Source organism: Cryptomeria japonica, chromosome 11 (assembly GCF_030272615.1).
Source record: "Cryptomeria japonica chromosome 11, Sugi_1.0, whole genome shotgun sequence".
Classification (NCBI taxonomy): domain Eukaryota; kingdom Viridiplantae; phylum Streptophyta; class Pinopsida; order Cupressales; family Cupressaceae; genus Cryptomeria; species Cryptomeria japonica.
Genome location: NC_081415.1, coordinates 377532133 through 377553259, shown reverse-complemented (window position 1 = coordinate 377553259; position 21127 = coordinate 377532133). Strand labels below are relative to the sequence as shown.

General features: G+C 41.5%; 2 protein-coding genes across 7 annotated transcripts in view; one reads left to right on the top strand and one right to left on the bottom strand.

Annotated features, from left to right (window-relative positions):
* Positions 1-21127, bottom strand: part of LOC131069486 (putative acyl-activating enzyme 19) — a 349361-nt gene that overhangs the window by 83365 nt on the left and 244869 nt on the right. The gene's annotated exons all lie outside the window — the stretch shown is intronic.
* Positions 17682-19271, top strand: LOC131859966 (uncharacterized). The gene is made up of 3 exons (XM_059214284.1): positions 17682-18181; positions 18315-18387; positions 18490-19271. Exons 1-3 carry the CDS (start codon positions 17876-17878, stop codon positions 19017-19019), a joined length of 909 nt encoding a protein of 302 aa, XP_059070267.1. The 5' UTR covers positions 17682-17875; the 3' UTR covers positions 19020-19271.

Here is a 21127-nt window from a genome sequence, read left to right as displayed (position 1 = left end):
CTCTTGAAGACTTGTAATTATTTTTACATTTCTGCAACTATAAGTTTGGCCTTTGGCCTTTGAATGAATTGAAACTACCATTCTTGCCTTACTTCAACTTATGCATGCTGTGTATGCGTTCTAACCTCCATTATAAGTGTATGTTTGTGGTTTTTTCTTTCACATGTATGTTGTGTTAACCTGTTTCTGGGTGTGACTTGTGGGAAGCCTTCTCGCCTCTTGACATTCGGCAAATCCTAACCTCCATACTTGCGTTTGGGTCACTCATGCAACTGAAGTTTCTGCATCTCCTAAGTATTTCAGTTGATTCCTTGTGCTATTTCGGGTGGGGAGAGAAACAATCTCTTACCTTGGTGCATCACCTCCTTTCATTTTAAGCATTTCCCTCTTCCCTTTTCCTCTACAAGCTTTTAGGATAGGCTTAGGAGTAAGTTTTGAAGTGTTGAATTGGTTCAACACCTGCACTTGGATTGAGAAGGAAGTCAGCCTTCTCCGGAGATTCAAACCCCTTGCACAAGGTCCCACACTTCGGGGTTGTTTCCATGTTTAACGAGGATGCTCAGTTGATAGCCCAACAAGGGTGCAAGCTTTTGTGACAACCGTTTTTGGCACACCCGGTGGGATTTAGTTTGGCAAGTTTGGAACCCCGGAACCCCGAGGTTTCGATGTCATACAGTCCTAAGCCCAAGCCAACTGAAGGTTCAATGTGTTCTTCAGTTCATCAAGCCTTTGGAGGCAACATCTTTCAAGCACCTAGCAACTCTGCAATCATTTGGTGGATCTGTGGTATGTTATCAGTTTCAGGTTGAGAGGGTTCGTTTGGTCTTTTAAGCATTTTGTTAAAAAAAACTCCATCTCTTTCAAATGCTTTAAAATGAGTTCATGCCATGGGTGTAACTTCTATTCACCCACATTCAATGAGAATGCCAACCATTTTTCCCCTCCTTACCAACAGAACCGAACTAGGGCTGCTCCTAGTTTCAACCCAAACAACTTCACTTCAGCAGCAGGTATACATTCCTAATGCTTGCCACCCACCCACCCCTGCTCAACCTTCTTGGTAGCCCAACCGGCCCCAAGATGACAAAAAAAGGCAAATTGCAGAAATCAAAAGTGTGTTGCTTGATTTCACCAAGCAGCTGGAGGAGTTGAAGAGACAACAGGAGTGGGATTTACAGCAGGATCAACTTGCTTATCAGGCTCAGCTTCAGCAACAATAGATGGGAGCCCAAAGACAACATAGGGAGTTCCTTGCAAGGCAACTTGCCTCTGCTAGGAAGAAAGAAATTCAGCAACTAGCAGTCATAGAGATGCTGCTTATACAGGAGGAGGTTTCTGCCCCTAGGGTTCCTAAGTTTGAAATCCCAAGCTTCAAGCAGGGGAGACCTCCCAAGCCTTCAACTAAGCCCCCAGGTTTTAAAATTCCAAGTTTCAAGGGAGCTCCAGCTGTTGTTATACAAGAGCCTTCTTGTCATGTCCCCTCTTTAGCTCTGTCTAGCAGAGACATGTGAGTCAGCTTATTATGGGATCTTGTAGGCTGACAACGATGGATAGAGACTCGGTGTGGTTATACAGTGTCTGGAACTTGGTGTTCTGGGAGTAGTTGATCAGTTTGGAGCAGTTCCTTATTTTTAGGAGACAGTTCCTACATTTATGGAGGATATCCCTACTATTTAGGAGGTTATGACCATACCCAAGGTTGGGTCTCCTTGAGATTATTCTTTGGGTTCAGTTTCAGAGGATTTGGGTTTGTTTCCTAGTTTCTAGGAGCATCCCTAGATTTTAGGGATGAGACTGCTAGTGGATCCTTGATTTCCGACTTCAGTCACAGACAGGTGGCAAGTTGACTTTCTGGTTTGTGGTGTCATTTGAGCATTTTGCAGCTATTTGGGTTATATTTTTAATATTTCCTAAGTTAGCGTTTATTATTTAAATAAAGCTATGTTTATAGCCATTTTGGAGTAATAAGGGGTTTTTGGCCTCATCTGGATGCGTATCCCTTGGTGTAATAGCTCGTTGGAAAGGTCTTGGACTTTTCTAAATATTTCTCTTTTGACTCAGATACTTTCGGTGAACGGATTTCTTTATATTTGAAAAAAGGTCGTTTTTCTATACACTTGGCAACTTAAAATGAGAAATATAACATTTTAACCCTAAATGCCCCATTGAGTCACTTTTAGGGTTCGAGCTAAGTGGGAAGGTGTTATAAGGAAGTTGTGACCTAACTCTTGGATATCTTTTACACATTCAAAACTTGCTTCTTGCGAATTTGCTCTGGTAGAGCGATTCTTCATCTGGGACGCAAACCCCAAGTTGGATACTGGCTGGGACGTAGCCCCCAGTAGTAGTTTGTCAGTAGATACTTCAGGGTGTTGGGCATTGGTTGACAGAAATTGGGTGCACTATTGATTGCAAAGGATTCAGATTGCATTCAGAGGGTTTCATCAAGGCAGCTAACCTTATTCAGCTGGCACGTGACTACAGCTGCAGCCCATTGGGAGTTGTGGTGGCGTCATTCTTCCTTGCTGTCCACGTTTGGTTTGTTGCTGGTGTGAAGAGCTCGAAATCTGCATATTGTATCTTGCTTATTCATTGCTGGTCAATTCATTTTGTAGCAGCTCCAAATTGGTAAATGATAATTGCGGGAATACAAGGAAATCAGATTATTGTCCTGGTACGAGTTGTAGTATTTTAGATTGTATTTTAGATCAGAAAAGGGATCCATCAAGGAATACAAGGATCTTTCAATGGAAATCAAGGATCATCCTGCCAGCCTGTAGGGTTTGTGTGGAATTTTCACACTAGGGTTACATTTTATTCTACTCATCCGGGTAGAAAGGAGATACATAGGTATTATACATGCAGGGTAGCTCAACAGGAGCGTGAGATTGGAATTGAACAGGTACCCAGTATGGCAGATGAACCCGTGGTAGACAGAAGCGGATTGAGGATGAAGAACAGGAGATGATGAGAACTCTCATCACTACACAGCCCAGGATAGTCCAGACACTTGACAGATTACAAGAAACCTTGGCACGAATGGAGTTGGATAGAAATAGGGGCAGACATGGGCGGAGCAGATCAGTTTCAGTGGCAGGCGGTCAGCATAGCCATCAGTCCCATTCATCAGTGGGGAGCTCCCTTCATTCCTCTAGGCAGGAACGCCATCGTACACCTACTACGGATAGACCTTTGCTTCCTCAGTTTGTACCAGGTGCATAGACAGCACAAGAAGATCCACCAGAGGTTGGGTTCCAGCAGTCAGTTTTGGCAGCCACAGCTGAGTGGAGAGCCCTACCCCCAAAGGTTAGGGATGTTTTCCCTCTTCCCCAGTATTGTGCACAGCGTAGAGATACAACTAGGTTCAGAGGAGATCGTGGTTATAGACCACCACAGCAGCAAAACTATGACCTCAATAGAGCTACTGGGAAGATCACATTGGCTACATATGATGGCTCTGGTGATACGAGTGCATGAGCTTGGGTGCACAAGCTAGACATAAATCTATCCTTGAGGCCCATGCCTGAGCGTGAGGCTATTCAGTTTGTTGTGTTGCATTTAGACGGGATTGCCTATGATTGGTGGCACCATGGATTGGTCACCCAGGATCACGCCTTGGTATGTTCCTATGCCGAGTTCACTGAACAACTCATTACACGGTTTGACCGTAAGGATACAGAGCTCTACTATAGAGAGTTGGCACATCTTAGACAGACTGGGCTTGCAGAAGCTTATATTAATGAGTTCCAGCGTATTGCGGTTATGGTACTTGATATGCCCCAGAGGCGGAGTGTGATGTTATTTATTGAGGGATTGCAGGATAGACTTAAGGGATTGGTACGTGCTTTCCAGCCGACCACTCTTAAGGAGGCCATTGATGTGACATTGAGACTGGATATCATTCCCACTTCTTATCAGGCAGATAAGAAGCAAATCAAGGACTCTCGACCTGCACAAAAGGCCAATACTTCACAGAATAAAGGAGGGTCATCATCTAGACCCCCTTGGATGAATCAAGAGACGAGGAACGAATTGAGAAGGAAAAAGTTATGCTTTTCCTGCAAGGAACCTTGGGAACTAGGACACCGTTGTATGGGTAAAGGAAAGGTTCATTTGATTGAGGTGACATCTGAGTTAGGGGATGAGGAGGTACCCGACACTGACACTGAGGATAGCATGGAGGATGTTGAGCAGATGCAGACACAGTTGGAGTTAGATACCCCTGAGCCTTTGGCGACAGCCAAAGTAACTATGGCTACCCTCTCTAGTTATCCTTAATTTCATGCCTTTAGGTTGAAAGGTACACTAAAGGGCAAGTGGGTCATGAGCTTGGTATTTCATGTTGATATTCAGTCAGTGATGGACCGTCATGGGAGAGTATTTGGTGACATACCTTCTGAAGTGCCTCCAGATAGAGGTTTTGAGCATGGTATAGAGATGGAGGATGGAGTGAAGCCAGTGATTACTACCCCATATCATCATCCTCGAGCCTATAAGGATGAAATTGAGAAGACTATTCATGAGTTGTTGGATATGGGTTTCATTCGGCCTAGTTCTAGCCCCTTTGCTTCTTCTGTAGTGCTTGTTAAGAAGGATGGGACTCTACGGATGTGTATAGATTACAGAGCCTTGAACAAGAAGACAATCAAGAACAGATACCCTATTCCACGCATTGATGAGTTGTTGGATGAGCTTCATGGAGCTATCTACTTCTCTAAGATTGATCTTCGTTCAAGTTACCATCAGATACGTGTACGAGCAGAGGATGTACACAAGACTGCCTTTCGTTGTCACTATGGACACTATGAGTTTCTGGTAATGCCTTTTGGCCTTACCAATGCACCAGCCACTTTCCAGTCTTGTATGAACCATATCTTCAACAAGCAGTTGAGGAAGTCGGTTCTAGTATTCTTTGACGACATATTGATTTACAGTCGTACTTGGGAGGACCATCTCAGACATGTTGAGGAGGTACTTATCATTATGGAGAGCCAGTCTCTATTTGCTAAGTTATCCAAATGTGAGTTTGGACTTAGGGAGGTTTTATATTTGGGCCATGTTATCAGTGCTGATGGGGTGAAGGTGCATGAGGAGAAGATTCAGGCGATTCAGGATTGGCCCCGCCCTCAAAACATTACTGAGTTACATGGGTTCCTTGGTTTATGTGCTTATTATAGAAGATTTGTGAGAGGTTTTTCTCAATTGGCAACACCTTTGACAGACCTCAAAAAGAAAGGGACATTCAGATGGACAGAATAGGCATAGGGAGTCTTTGATAGACTCAAGGAGGTTATGAGCACTTGTCCAGTTTTGGCATTACCTGATTTCTCGCAGCCATTTGTCCTAGAGTGTGATGCTTCAGGTCTGGGCATAGAAGCTGTGTTGATGCAGAACAGACATCCCATTGCCTATGAGAGCCGAAAGCTGCGAGATAATGAGAGGTTGTACTCTACCTATGATAAGGAAATGTTGGCTATTATGCATGCTTTAGCCAAATTCAGACAATATCTTGTTGGCAGCAAATTTGTGGTAAGAACCAACCACAACAGTTTGAAATATTTCCTTGATCAGACAAAGCTCAATGATCGACAACAAAAATGGGTGAGCAAGATTCAGGCTTATGATTTCGATATCGAATTCATAAAGGGGAAGAATAATACTGTGGTTGATGCACTCTCTAGGAAACCATCACTTGCTGCCCTATGTTCGTTGAGCGAGATTTCAGCAGATTGGAAGGCTCAACTTTTGGTTGAGTATTCCAAAAATCAGCATGCTTGTGAGGTCATGGATGGTTTGATAGTGGACGACAGATACAGTGTGGTAGATGATATTATCTATTACAAGGGCAGGGTTTATCTTGTTCCGAGTTCACAGTTGAAGAAACAAATTTTGCATGCTTTCCATGATACTCCTACGACAGGACATCCAGGGTATGTTAAGACTTACAGAGCGGTTCGAGAGAGATTCTCTTGGAAGGGTCTCAAAGATGATGTTTTGCGGCATGTCCGTGAGTGTATGACTTGTCCGCAGAACAAGTCGGAGCATACTTATCCTGCTGGGTTGTTACAGCCCTTGCCTATACCGGAACAGAAGTGGACTGGGATTTCTATGGACTTCATTACTGGTATCTATGTGGTAGTGGATAGGCTAACAAAATATGCCCACTTCTTTCCCATTGCAGTTGATTTTACAGCATCTCAAGTCGCTGAGCTATTTTTTAGAGAGGTGTTTAGACTCCATGGTCTTCCCAAGACCATAGTGAGTGACAAGGACAGTAGATTCATGAGTTCCTTTTGGCAGGAACTTTTCAGGCTAGCAGGCACTGAGTTGACACCTAGTACTAGTTACCACCCTCAAACAGATGGACAGACCGAAATAGTCAATAAGTGGGTTGAGGGATATTTGCGTAACTATGTGTCAGGGCAGCAGAAAGCATGGGTACGTTGGTTGTATTTGGGCGAGTATTGTTATAATACTATGCACCATATGTCCATTGGTATGACGCCTTTCAGAGCTCTCTACGGCTATGAGGCATTATCCTTCATTGATTTAGCTCCGAGTGACAGTAGAGTTCCTTTGGCTTAGGATTGGTTTCAGGAGAATAAAGATATCATGAGATCTCTCAGGGAGAATTTACAGCATGCACAGAATCAGCAAAAGATATATGCTGATCGGCATAGGATTGAGAGAGCATTTGAGGTGGATGACATGGTTTTCTTGCGCTTACAGCCATACCGGCAAAGCACCCTTAAAGGGGGGGGAGCTGAGAAGCTCAAACCACGTTTTATGGACCATACAGGGTACTCAGGCAAGTTGGAGAGGTTGCTTATGAGGTTAAGTTACCACCAGGCAGTAAAATTCATAATGTGTTTCATGTATCTTGCCTAAAAAAGGCCCTTGGACAGCATATTACAGTTTCACCCGATTTGCCCCCCATGGATGAGGAAGGTAAATTGACTTTGGTTCCTGAGGAGATTCTTGAGGTGAGGGAACGACGGTTGAGAAGCAAGGTGATTCGTGAGTATTTGGTACGTTGGAGAAATCTTCCCATAGAGGATGCCACTTGGGAGGGTGAGGCCATTTTACAACTTCCAGCATTACACTTGCTTGTGGGCAAGCATCTCTGAGAGGGGAGGACTGTCATGTCCCCTCTTTAGCTCTGTCTAGCAGAGACATGTGAGTCAGCTTATTATAGGGTCTTGCAGGCTGACAGCGATGGATAGAGACTCAGTGTGGTTATAGTGTCTGGGACTTGGTGTTCTGGCAGTAGTTGATCAGTTTGGAGCAGTTCCTTATTTTTAGGAGACAGTTCCTACATTTATGGAGGATATCCCTACTATTTAGGAGGTTATGACCATACCCAGGGTTGGGTCTCCTTGAGATTATTCTTTGGGTTCAGTTTTAGAGGATTTGGGTTTGTTTCCTAGTTTCTAGGAGCATCCCTAGATTTTAGGGATGAGACTGCCAGTGGATCCTTGATTTCCGACTTCAGTCACAGACAGGTGGTAGGTTGACTTTCTGGTTTGTGGTGTCATTTGAGCATTTTGCAGCTAATTGGGTTATATTTTTAATATTTCCTAAGTTAGCGTTTATTATTTAAATAAGGCTATGTTTATAGCCATTTTGGAGTAATAAGGGGTTTTTGGCCTCATCTGGATGCATATCCCTTGGTGTAATAGCTCGTTGGAAAGGTCTTGGACTTTTCTAAATATTTCTCTTTTGACTTAGATCCTTTCGATGAACGGATTTCTTTATATTTGAAAAAAGGTCGTTTTTCTATACACTTGGCAACTTAAAATGAGAAATATAACATTTTAACCCTAAACGCCCCATTGAGTCACTTTTAGGGTTTGAGCTAAGTGGGAAGGTGTTATAAGGAAGTTGTGACCTAACTCTTGGATATCTTTTACACATTCAAAACTTGCTTCTTGCGAATTTGCTCTGGTAGAGCGATTCTTCATCTGGGATGCAAACCCCAGGTTGGATACTGGCTGGGACGTAGCCCCCAGCAGTAGTTTGTAAGTAGATACTTCAGGGTGTTGGGCATTGGTTGATAGAGATTGGGTGCGCTATTGATTGCAGAGGATTTAGATTGCATTCAGAGGGTTTCATCAAGGCAGCTAACCTTATTCAGCTGGCACGTGACTACAGCTGCAGCCCATTGGGAGTTGTGGTGGCGTCATTCTTCCTTGCTGTCCACGTTTGGTTTGTTGCTGGTGTGAAGAGCTCGAAATCTGCATATTGTATCTTGCTTATTCATTGCTGGTCAATTCATTTTTTAGCAGCTCCAAATTGGTAAATGATAATTGCGGGAATACAAGGAAATCAGATTATTGTCCTGGTACGAGTTGTAGTATTTTAGATTGTAAGTGTTCTATTTTATGAACATTGTTCCCATTCTTATTTCGCACTCTTATTGTTTATTGTTTCTTATATATACATCTTCAAAACTCCAAAACAAAAAGAAACAAACCCCCCTTTCTGCACTTCTGTCTATTCTATAAGATCACCAGAAAATTACAAAAAAAACCTAGTTTATTAAATAAAAATTATAGCAGATCAGAAAAGGGATCCATCGGGGATCTTTCACTTCTCCTCAGTGCCTTTTGCAAAACACCCCACCACCTAGGCCCTTTCCTGATGCTATCTCCCTTTTTAAGGGCGGACCTGTTGTATGCAAGACGGATGGTTCCCATCCTCATCATGACGAAGGAGTTCAATCAATCATTGGTGAGTCTTCATATGCTCTAAAAGAAGAGGAATCGACAATGTTGCAGGAGGATATTGAGAACAATCAGTTGTAGCAGCAGGTCATTGAACATAAGGAGTGTGAAGGTAAAGAGGAGGACACTATCCTCTCATTTGACAATCTTCCTTTCTTTATTGAAGGGCGGACCTGTTGTATGGAGGACGGATGGTTCCCATCCTCATCATGACGAAGGGATTCAATCAGCCATTGGTGAGTCTTCATATGTTCTAAAGGAAGAGGAATCGAGAATGCTACAGGAGGATATTGAGAACAATCGGTTGCAGCAGCAGGTCATTGAACATGAGGAGTGTGAAGGTAAAGAGGAGGACATTGTCCTCTCATTTGACAATCTTCCTTTCTTTCTTGATCATGAGGAGAAGGATATGTCTACACCTCCCTCGGTGGTAGCTCTGGAGCAACATGCTAGTCTTGAGGAGGGCACGAGGGGTAATGTTTTTACTACAGATTGCGTGGTGGATGGATCATGCCATGAACCTGAGGTTGTTGCATTTTGTTGCCAAGAGGAGAAAACAAAAACAAAGAGACAATCTGAAGATTTTAGATCTTCCTGTGAGGTGTCTCATAAACCTAAGATTTTTGCCGATGAGTTGAATATCGGCACATGTGATTATGATGTATGTTGGTTCTCCCCTGTCCCTAAAAGTGATGATGTTGAATACGAGATCTTCATTCAAGGTGAAGATGTTTCTTTTGGCATTAGGGATGATGTGCCTGAGCTTGAATGTTTCACTTGGGACCAACATACCAAGTTTGATGACGTTGAGCAACAACATGTTGGTCATGCCGACAGTCTTTTGGTTGCTCAACTTGATAGTATACTTGAGCTCCAAAGTTTCCAATTTGATGTGTCTGAAGAGCCCCCTTGTGCTGGCCAAGACAGAGATATGGTATTCTTTTCATCACCATGTGAGTTCGAGGCCTTTTCCTTTGGTTTCAACTCATGCCAAGAGGAAGTTGGCTACTGTGAAAAAAATGATGCCCCCTTGTATAATAGAGATGCCTTCTCTTTAGCAAGGAGTAGTTCTTTTGATGCTAGCCAACTCCTAAAAAGTTCCCCCCTCGCTACTATGTATATGCTTCATGCATCCCCCGATGTCTCAGGTGGCTATTTTCTATGGCTTCCCTATGGTGGCAAGGTGAATGGCGAAGTGTTCTTTCACCACATGAGTAGTATGTGTGATCTAATGCATGCATACAAGAGATTTCAACCATTGCAGCTAGATGGTGAATGCAACAATGGTACGAGGGAGATCAACTCCTTCAAAAGGTTTCTCTTTGACAGAGGCAAAAGCATCAGTTGCCTTTTATGTAACAATGTAAATATTAGTTAGGTTTCTTGTTTTCCAAGAAGTGCATGAGCACAGGCTGTTCCCCTTCAAAATGGCTGATCTCAATCCTTTGCAGGTTACAGAGGAGAGAGTTTTCTTCTTCTTGCAGTTGTGACTCAGTGCCCAATGAATGCTCAAGGCTTCTGGACTTCATGCTTAGCAAGCAAGCATCCCACAGAGGTCACCAAAAATGTTGTCATTTTATGACACCCTTGGTCCATCAGTGAGAACCGATCAGAGATATGTTCCATGGACCAGCACTGCCCTAGTTGATCAAAGAGAAAAGTAGTGGAATTATAAAGTGTGAAGTGTTGTCTTGTCAAAAGGAAGTTCCTAAGTCCTCAACCCCGGAACCCCTAGGTTCCCAAGTTCCTAAGACTTCAACCCCAGAACTCCGGAACCCCTAAGTTCCCAAGATCCTTATCTTCTACCCCGGAACTCCGGAACCCCCAGGTTCCCAAGTTCCTAAGTCTTCCCAAGTCTTCCCAACTACGATGACCCAAGTCTCCGAAGTTCCCCCAACTACGGTGACCCAGGTCTCTGAAGTTTCCCCAACTTCTTTTCGACTGACAACACTTCCGGATGGCATGATCGACACTCGAAGCTTTAAATGCTCAGATGACTTTTGTGACTTGTGCACCTTCTTTTGTGGAGCCACATGGGTGCATTTAATGTTTTTGGCAGGATTTCCATCAAGGGAGGTACGGGGCCATGCTTGTTGTGGTGACTTATGTCATGTCTGCATACTTTGACTTTGGAAGGTTAGTCAATCCACCCTTCTCAGAATTGCCTTTTGTGGGTATGGCTAGGTTGCTTGCATGTACAAGTCAAGTGCATGCACTTCCCTACACTCCCAGACTGACATACAGGGGTCATGAACACTCTTGTAACCATTTTTCTATATAAAGGTTGTTAAGCCTCATTGTAAACGGTTCTCTCCTTACTGCCTTGAGCTTCTCTATGCTCTTTCTCTTCTCTTGAAGACTTGTAATTATTTTTGCATTTCTGCAACTGTAAGTTTTGCCTTTGGCCTTTGAATGAATTGAAACTACCATTCTTGCTTTACTTCAACTTATGCATGCTATGTATGTGTTCTTACCTCAATTATAAGTGTATGTTTGTGGTTTTTTCTTTCACATGTATGCTGTGTTAACCTGTTTTTGGGTGTGACTTGTGGGAAGCCTTCTCCCCTCTTGACATTTGGCAAATCCTAACTTGTAATATACCCACAATTTTTTTCAATTTTTTTCCAGTTACAATCACAACAATAACCTGTTAAGGTTAGTAAATGAAGATACAATAATGCTGAAACTGTAACCCTTCCACTTTCTGATCACCAAGTGCCCAATATGGGAAGGTGAGAGCATACGGGGTTGAGGGGATCGTTAGCTTCAAATAATTGGAAATAATACAATGCTTGGGCGGCAAGCCAGTCCCTTCCACTTTTCAACGGGATATGGAGAATATTAAAAATCACTTGGCGGTAAACCAGCCAAGGATGATGCAAGAACTGAAGAACAATCACTCTACCGCTTATGCAGCGGGAGGACTAGAAATGAAATAGCAATCAACTCCACCGCTTATTCAACGGGAGGACTGAAAATGAGAGTACAATCAACTCAACCGCTTATTCAGCGGGAGGACTGAATTACAATAGATAAGAAGGCGGCAAGCCAGCCTCTTCCACTTATGCAATGGGCCAAAGAACAACAATCCAAGTATATAGCTGTTAATACTACTAATCAGCTTTACAATGCAAATATGGATTACAAAATTACTAGAATCATTGTCCAAACTAGGCGGCAAGGCCATGCTCTTCCACTTATGCAGTGGGACTAAGAGAGTTCAAATAAATTGTTGTTAGTACTATTAACAAGCATTACAATATGATTCATCATGGATATTCAAATGTCAAAACCCAAACTAACAGCTGCAACTTATTACCAAGACTCTTCACACCACACCCATAGACTCAAACACCTGAAAACCAACTTCAACCCCCCAAAACTAAATCTGATATGAATGAACAGCAGGCTGAAATATAGACCAGCAACATTAAAATCGTCACAAACACTTCTAAATCACTCCCCACACACTCAACTTATCTCTAAACACACTCCAAAGAACCCACACACTCTAAAACCAACTCCACACAAGGAAACACTCCAAACTAACAATTTTTCAGATTTTGATATGCAACCCATGCGCTGGAAACACACAGACTAGCAGCTTAGAAACTCACAAAAATGCTCGTAACTCTATTCACTTTCAACGAAATTACCCCCAAACGGATGCAAATGAGAGATACAAGACAGGTGATGAGATAAGAACCAACAAACTACACCCAAAACCCCCAAATGAATTTATGCACGCATTCCCAAGCAGCCCAGCATAGTACAACTAGGAAAGAACTACAATTTGCATTTAAAAAATAAGTACTCAACATTAAGCTCTACAAACTTACAAACTTGATCGCCTATGGCATAGGAAGAGAACGAGCCACCACCCAGAATGATCTGACACACGAACTGAGAGTTATGAGCTAAAACGTGCTACAACCACACCAAAAACCAGCAACACTGAAATCCACACCACTGGAAATCTGAAAATGCATACTAAAATCAAACCACACATTCAGAAGATCCAATCACAGCTAGGAGTGATGTCTCACACTCGAAGTCTGTCAAGAGCCCTAGGAGGTATTCACCCTCAAAGATTGTCTGGAGTCAATCCGACAGCATAACAGTGTAAATTGTCTGAGATACCAAATGAGAAGCCCAACACTCTCATTTATAGATTTTGAGGGCTCAAATTCAAATTCACATTCCCTCTAAATGAACGCCAAATCCAAATGCACATTAACTTCACATTATTTTGAAATTACGTTTCATTTCTCCTTTCTCCAAATCAACCTTCTCATAGGAGCAAATATTCTTTATAAAAATGACAATAAAATCATAATGTGGCATCCAAGGTAGATAAGTGAAATATATTATAAAATTAACTTATTTCTCCATAAGGCGTCCATCTTGCCGTATTAATATTTCACTTTATAAAGTATTTTTCCTCAACAATAAATCACTCAATATATAATTAAGGAAAAGACCTATATATCAATATAACTTAAGCAACCCCTTTTAAATAAATCGTCCAACCTTTGCCTTAAGTTATAATTTAATTTAAAACACCATTTTTCATCAAATATTGAACCTGCCAAAACAAGCTCCAAGGATATGGGGAAACAAGCTGAGAGAATTGCCCTGCCAGAAATAGTCATAGAACTGAGCTATCCACCCTTGCCAAGAAAAGCACCAAAAAATGAGGGAAGACCATCTGCTCAAACTGACCTGCCGGAAATAGCCATCTGAACAAGCCTGCTGACATGCTGCTAAAAATAGTACTTACTAAAAATAGCATACTACTAAAAATAGTAAATGTTTCCAAAGTGATTTTAACCACATTCTGAGCAGTCATCGCACTTACTAAAAATAGTAAGTCTTGTAAAAGTCACCCGATGCAGATGCATGTCGAACCATCCTGAAGCTCTCTGAAAACCCAGAAGCAATCTAGAATCCAAACTGTCAAACTCCCACATATAGCCCCTGAAAACACCAAAGAATCCTCCTAGAAAATAGGAAACCCTAATTTTTGCCCCCAACTAGCCTACGGGCCTCCGAACTAGGCTAACGGCCAACATAACTAATCACTGCGAAGAAGGGGACATTACATAACCTCCATACTTGAGTTTGGGTCACTCATGCAACTGAAGTTTGTGCATCTCCTGGGTATTTCAATTGATTCTTTGTGCCATTTCGGGTGGGGAGAGAAACAATCTCTTATCTTGGTGCATCACCTCCTTTCATTTTAAGCATTTCCCTCTTCCCTTTTCCTCTACAAGCTGTTAGGATAGGCTTAGGAGTAAGTTTTGAAGTGTTGAATTGGTTCAACACCTGCACTTGGATTGAGAAGGAAGTCGGCCTTCTCCGGAGATTCAACCCCCTTGCGCAAGGTCCCACACTTCGGGGTTGTTTCCATGTTTCACGAGGTTGCTCAGTTGATAGCCCAGCAAGGGTGCAAGCTTTTGTGACACAAAGTACCGAGGTTAATTTCACTGTGAACTTCTTCAATCCTTCCATGGCGAGAGGTGCTAAGAAACTAGCGGCTTAAGCAAGTGCATTCCCCACTTCGTCTTGAGATCTATACACTGACTTGATGTTGAAGGCGTTGAAGCTCTCTATGAGATCCCATATCCTATTGCAGTAGCGAGTCAACCTTTTGTCATGGCAAACATACTGCTTCCTTATCTGCCTTATGACTACTTCTAAATCTCCAAATACATGCCAAACCTTTGCTCCTTTTTGAATGGCAAGTAATAATCCATGGACTAGAGATTCATATTCAGCAACATTATTTGTGCATGGGAACTACAATCTATGGGCGGCTAGCAAAGTTTCTCCAAAAGGGCTAATTCACTCAAAGCCAGCTCCCGATTCTTTCCTTGATTTGGACCCATCAAATCTCAAAGTCCACACTTGGCTTCATCATCATTTTCTTCCTTTTGTTTTTCTTGTGGAGCTCGATCAAGTTGTTGCTTAACTTCATCTTCATTTCCTTCATTTGATTTTGGTGAGGTTTCCTTAAGAAGAGGATTTCTATTTTTTGGGACCTTAATATCTTCAAGTGTCAAGGCCTCAGGAATTCTTTTGTGAATCTGGTCTAGAGCAATCTTACACATTGCACATGAGAACTCTGAATGGAAAGCATTGTGTATCCTACACTAGTTCGGTAATAGTAAATCTTGGATGCAAGAAAAGGTTCCTAGCTCAATACCTTGTTTGACACTTTTGAAGACAAACCTTCTAAAATTTTCAAACATACCAATGTCTTCATCTAGGGATGAATCATGGTCACTTTCAATAACAATTTCGATGGAATATATGATCTTTTGTGGATCGCCTTCTTCTCTTGGACTTTGTAGCATCAAAACCTCTTCAACCTTAGGTCTATAAGTGCTAAGGTCTGTTTCTAGAAATAGAATTTCATTATCCTCCTCATATTCTGTTATCATGAATTTGAGCCTTGGCGTGCTATCTATCTTAATTTGATTGGGGACACCTCTCTATGGTAGCCACATTTGGGAAAACTTGGTTGACACATATCCATTCAACCTCCTAGACCAATCTCTGCTTAGAAGCATGCTATATCCATCAGGGATGTCTACAACCGATATATTTATGAAATGTTGGATCCTCGGATCGATGACCAATTGCATAGGGATATTGTTAAGCTCTCCCACCACTAGGACTTCGGTTTTATCTAATTGGATCACCTTCTTGGTGGTCTGTGTAGGAGTTAAACCCAATTTTCTACAAATAGCTAGCGGCATGACATTGCTTGAGGCACCTGAGTCTATTAGACAATTGTGCAGGAGCTTTCCGAAAATTCTAACTGAGAGCAAGAATGGAGTTGGTTCATCTCTTCCTTGATAGAAAACCACTGGCTTATCTTTTGAACACGTGGACTTCTTTCGTCTTTCAAATTTTGTTTCTTATAAATATTATTGGGCAATTATGTTATTTGTTGATGGGCAATGCATCAATTGGTAGATTTGTAGCATGCGAAACCTCCAAACTTGGTCACTATATTTCAATTAAGATTGGCATGTAACATAAATTTATAAGAGATGCCCCTCAATAAGGTTTGAGTCATATTTTTTTGGTAGTATTAGGCATAGTTTTAAAACTCTCTGACTCGCCTCGGACTCGCCACGGACTCGCGAGTCCTTTGGCGCCACGAGTCGACTCGCCTAGGACTTGCGTGGCGAGTCCAGGCGAGTCCCTGCGAAAGACTCGCGAGTCTTTCGCAAAGACTCGCGCGAGTCTTTCGCTCGGACTCGCGAGTCTTTCACAGGGACTCGCGGGCCCAGAAAAACGCGCCCGTGAGGGTTAAAACCGCGTTTTTTTTTTATTTTTTGACTTCATTTTGGTTTTTTTTTTGGCTGGAGCAGGTTAGAAGGGTTTGGAGGAGTAGAGGGAAGAAGGAAAAATCAGCAAGAGAGATCTAGGTAAGGATTTTTCTCTTTCTTTTTTTTTTCATTTGAATCATTTCATTGTTTTGAAACTGAAAAAAATCTTGAAAAACAAGGGGATATGCTGCCAAATTTTTTTCTATTTTCTTTCCTAAGTTATTTCCTCTTTTTTTTTCTTGTTTTTGAATGCTATTTTTCCCAAATGATTCATTGTCATTTTTTTTGTTGATTTTCCATAAAACCCTGCTGATATTTTTTTTTCATGTTAAATCAGCAATGGCAAGTTCAACTCCAAGGGCAACCCCAAGGTCAGGAAGACAAAGAGATAAAGCTTGGAAATATGGGATTGCAGGAAGCAAAAAGGGGGAGGTCACTTGCACCGAATGCACAAGATGGATGACTGGTGGAATCAATAGATTAAAATACCACCTTGCACAAATACCTGGATATGGTGTGGAGGCATGCCCCAAATCAACTCCTGAAATTATTAGAGAGATGAAGGCCATTCTTGCTGAGAATGATATGCATAAGGAAGAAAGGCAAAAAACAAGAGAAGCCATAGCAGCTGTAATGAATCCCACATTGTCCACTTTGGGTCCCATTGGTCACAGTCGGGGTCGTCAGTCACTTTCATCTTTTGGTGACAATGAGGGTGAAGCTAGTGGCACTCCTGTTAGATCAGACCCTAATTTTTTTGTACCACGCAATGTTCCAGGTGCACAACCTTCACTTGAAGGTACAGGATGGAATAGAGAGAAGCATGAACAAGCACGGATAGCAGCTTCAAACTTTTGGTTTTACAATAATCTATCTTTCAATGCAGCAAACAATGTGTATTGGGAAAGTTTTGTTAATGCATGTACAGTGGCGGGTAAGGGGTTTAAGACCCCAACAGGTCATGACTTCAGTGGGCCATTGCTAGAGAAAGCTGTGAAAAATACAGAAGGTGTGGTTGATGATCAGAAAAGGTATTGGAAGAGAAAAGGATGCAGCATTTTATCTGATGGATGGACAGATGGACGGAATAGGACTCTTCTCAACTTCTTGGTGGCTTCAAATGGTGCAATGGTATTCATAAAGTCTGTTGATGCCTCAAATGAAATAAAAAATGCAGAGACTTTGTGTAATCTGTTGGATGGTGTGGTTCGGGAAGTTGGAGTTGAGAATGTTATCCAAATTATCACGGACAACGCAGCTGCATATGTATCTGCAGGTAGAATGCTTATGCAGAGGCATCCTTCGATTACATGGAGTCCTTGTGCTGCACATTGCTTGGACTTGGTGCTAGAGGACATTGGGAAGATTGGATGGGTGAAGAAGGTGGTTGAAGATGCAAAAAGTGTCACCAAATTCATCTACAACCATACTTGGGTGCTTGCTTTGATGAGAAAACACACAAATGGCAAGGACCTTGTGCGACCTAGAGTGACACGATTTGCTAGCCACTTCATCACTTTGCAGAGCATTCTTAGTGCCATTCCTCATCTTAAGCAGATGTTTGTGTCAGATGCTTGGTTGGGGTCTGCATACTCCAAAAGACCTGAAGCAAAGAAGATTGTGACCATTGTTTTTGATGAAGGGTTCAATAAAAGTGGAGAGGAGTTGACTGCGGTAAGTAACAAACACAAAAGTAAAGTTTATACAATCTTGTCTATTTGCTGATTTTATTTTTTAGGGGTTGATTTTGTACTAATTTAAAATTTGTTTTAATTTTTTTAGGTGACAGAACCTTTGGTGAGGGTTCTTCGTATGGTGGATGGAGAGGGCATGCCAATGGGTTTCATTTATGAGGCCATGGATAGGGCCAAAGAGGCCATTTCACATTACTATCGTGGAAATGCAAGAAAATGTGAAATCTTTTGGCGCATCATTGATCGTAGGTGGACAAACCAACTCCACCAACCGATACATGCCTTCGCCTACTTTTTGAACCCGAAATTCTACTTCTCTGATTCATTTAGGGCTGATGAGGAGGTCATGGCAAGTGTTATTACATGCATTGATAAGATGACACCTGATCCTGAGTTGAGAGACAAGGTTCTTGATGAGTTGGAGGTGAGATTTGACATTTGCAATTGCTCTATCTTTATTTATGAATTCGGAAATGTTCATTATTGAATTTGAGTTTGACACTTTGACTATCTAGTATCTATTTCTGAATTTGGAAATGTTCATTCCATTGTTCAAGATCTACAAAAGTGCAGAGGGGAGACTCTTCTCATCACAACTAGCAATTGATAGGAGAGGAAAACAACAACCAGGTAAAACATTTAGTAACTTAGGTCAATAGTGCAAGAAAAAACCTACAAACTTGATTGTTACATTTTTTTCTCAATTCTAATATTTCTAAATGTTTTTTGTAGATTTATGGTGGGAGAATTATGGTGCCGGCACGCCTAATCTTCAAAAGATAGCTATCCGTGTTTTGTCTCAGCCATGCAGTGCTTCTGGGTGTGAACGAAATTGGAGTGTCTTTGAAAGCATTCACACAAAGAAGAGAAATAGATTGTCACAAAAGCGGCTCAATGATCTAGTATTTGTTCGGTACAACCTTCGCCTTCGAGTTAGACAGGTGGAGGGTGTTTCACGTGAGGCCATTGACTTGGATGAAATTGATCCATATGGTGATTGGACCATGAATGAACAAAATGATGGTGATGATGTCCTCCTTACCGAAGAAGAAATTGCAGAAATAGAGAGAGGAGCAGCACAAGATGCAGAAGGAGCAAGATTGGATGAAGATGAGGACGAAGATGAGGATGATGATGAGGACTATGACTTTGAAGAAGAATCATCTCACCATTTAGATACCACAACACCCACTGCTACTACTTCTAGCTCAAGGCCTGAAAAATTGAGCTATATTAGGAAAAATACAAAGAGGAAGATGTAGTCTTCTCTTTGGTTTGTTCATTCACATTGCTGTTTTTCACATTTGCAGTTGGACTTGGACATATCATTATATGTAATTTTGTGAACATTTATATACTTATGCTGCCATTATAGTATTATACATTTTAGAGTTGAAAGTTGAAACTTGAATATGCTGCCATGAATGATGAAATTTCAAATATTGCGTGTTTGTACTTTGTAGATCATATGACATGTGTAATGTTTCAATTATGGCACTTATGTTCTCTAAATGCATTAATTTCTTTATGTTTTTTTGTAAAACTACGGTTTTTTTTTTTTGCCGAGTCTTTCGCGAGTCTTTCACGAGTCCGAGTCCGAGTCCAAAATTTTGGTTTGCTGAGTCCGAGGCGAGTCCGAGATTTTCAACTATGGTATTAGGGGTGACGTGGAGTGTGAAGGTGATTCAAGAGAGTCAAAGCTATCGTATCACTTTGTAATTGCTGAAGAAAGGGTTGATGCCACTCAAAAGACTTGAAGCAGAGTTAACTAATGCCAGTGTGGCTTTATTGGAGCTTGTCCAAATAAGGCATAGTTTTAACTTGTTGGTGTTGCCTCCACACACGTAGTATAGCCTCAAAGGGAAGAATCAAAGTGCTGCACTAACTACATAAGGAATCGTGCCATTCCTCAACATGTCACAACCATGGGTGGATGAATCAGAACATTTGAAGGTCAGCAACAATCAACATAGCAGAAAAAATAGGAAGTTGACCATTTGGAGGCAGCCCTATCTATCCATGAGTTTACGTACATGTGCTTGGAGGGGAAAAACATTATAATAGGTGCTCGCTACGATTTCATGTCAGAAATTTGGTTATGAATTCGAGGGTTTATTTGTTGCTCAACTATAACAGCGATCTAGATTGTGTTTGGCATTCCCCTATGTTCTATTATAAGCATTTTGTACCAGAAAGAACTTGGATCACATGATATATTTTTCTGATAAATATTTATGATCTATTGTTCATTTTTGGAGGTCAGAAAATGCATTGCTTCCTGTGCTCTCTTAAAATATTTGTATTGCATTATTTTAGAACCTGTGCCTAGTTAGACATAGTTGAATTACAGCCCTCTGAAGCTATATTATTGGTGATAGTCCCAACATCTTTAATTGGTTATGTGCATTTCTGTTTGAAATTTTCTTGACATCACACCACCACCCAAACAGAAAGATTAGAAGGCTCTAGACAGTAGTATGGTAAACTAATATTGTCATCATTAGATGTCATGCAATGCCATTATCTTCCTTTTCAAATGGGAATGACAAAGGTTGTTTTTAATGCTATGTAAGTACTTGCATATAACTACAACAAAAAACACCCTTACTGGCATATGCATGTAAAATTGGACAATAAATTATTGAAAGGTAGTAAAGTATAACAAGTTTGGTAGCAAACCTGGGGCAGCATCTTACAGTGGTATTAGAGAACACAGTTTCTTGCTAGTCTATTCAGGTTGTGTAGCTTGGGCATTTAGCAGAGTTTGACTTTTTTCTTTGTGGATCATGATACCTAATGATGAAGAAGAGTTAGCCAATAGAGTCTTGGAGGTAGGAGGTAGATTTGACGATTTATATCAGTCAAAGAATACACCCTGTCTTTAAAAAGGTGTGGTGGATTGTAATGTCCCTACTAGTTAGGAATCACTATCCTGCAAAACAAATCGTTAGAATACAACATATACACCAATTTGTCACTAAATCATCTTGCAATTTAATTTTAAGATTACTTAATTAACATTAATCACAATTCTTATCTATAAAAAGGATGCGATGCCATACAAAGTATGTCCTTAGGCGGCTGTGAGGCTCACCTTCTTGGAACCACTCTTGGTCCCAAGCCATCCAGGAAAACGAAGGTGAATTCGATTCCTGTCTTGGATGTAATTTCTTACATCCAAGCCATCCAGGAACCAAGGTTTTAATTTGATTCCTGTCTTATTACACCCAAGCCATCCAGGAAATCGAAGGTTAATTCGATCCCTGTCTTGAGTGTAATTTCTTACACCCAAGCCATCCAAGGCAGACCATAAGTCAATTCCTTGCCTTGGGTGATGTTCCTCATCACCCAAGTCCATTAGAGGGGCCCA

Bases quoted from the DNA above. Each gene is read 5' to 3' on its own strand.
- LOC131859966 (XM_059214284.1), top strand. From the start codon at position 17,876: ATGGTGGATGGAGAGGGCATGCCAATGGGTTTCATTTATGAGGCCATG. The intron at 18,182-18,314 runs GTGAGATTTGAC...CCATTGTTCAAG, and splicing joins AGGTTCTTGATGAGTTGGAG to ATCTACAAAAGTGCAGAGGG. The intron at 18,388-18,489 runs GTAAAACATTTA...TGTTTTTTGTAG, and splicing joins GAGAGGAAAACAACAACCAG to ATTTATGGTGGGAGAATTAT.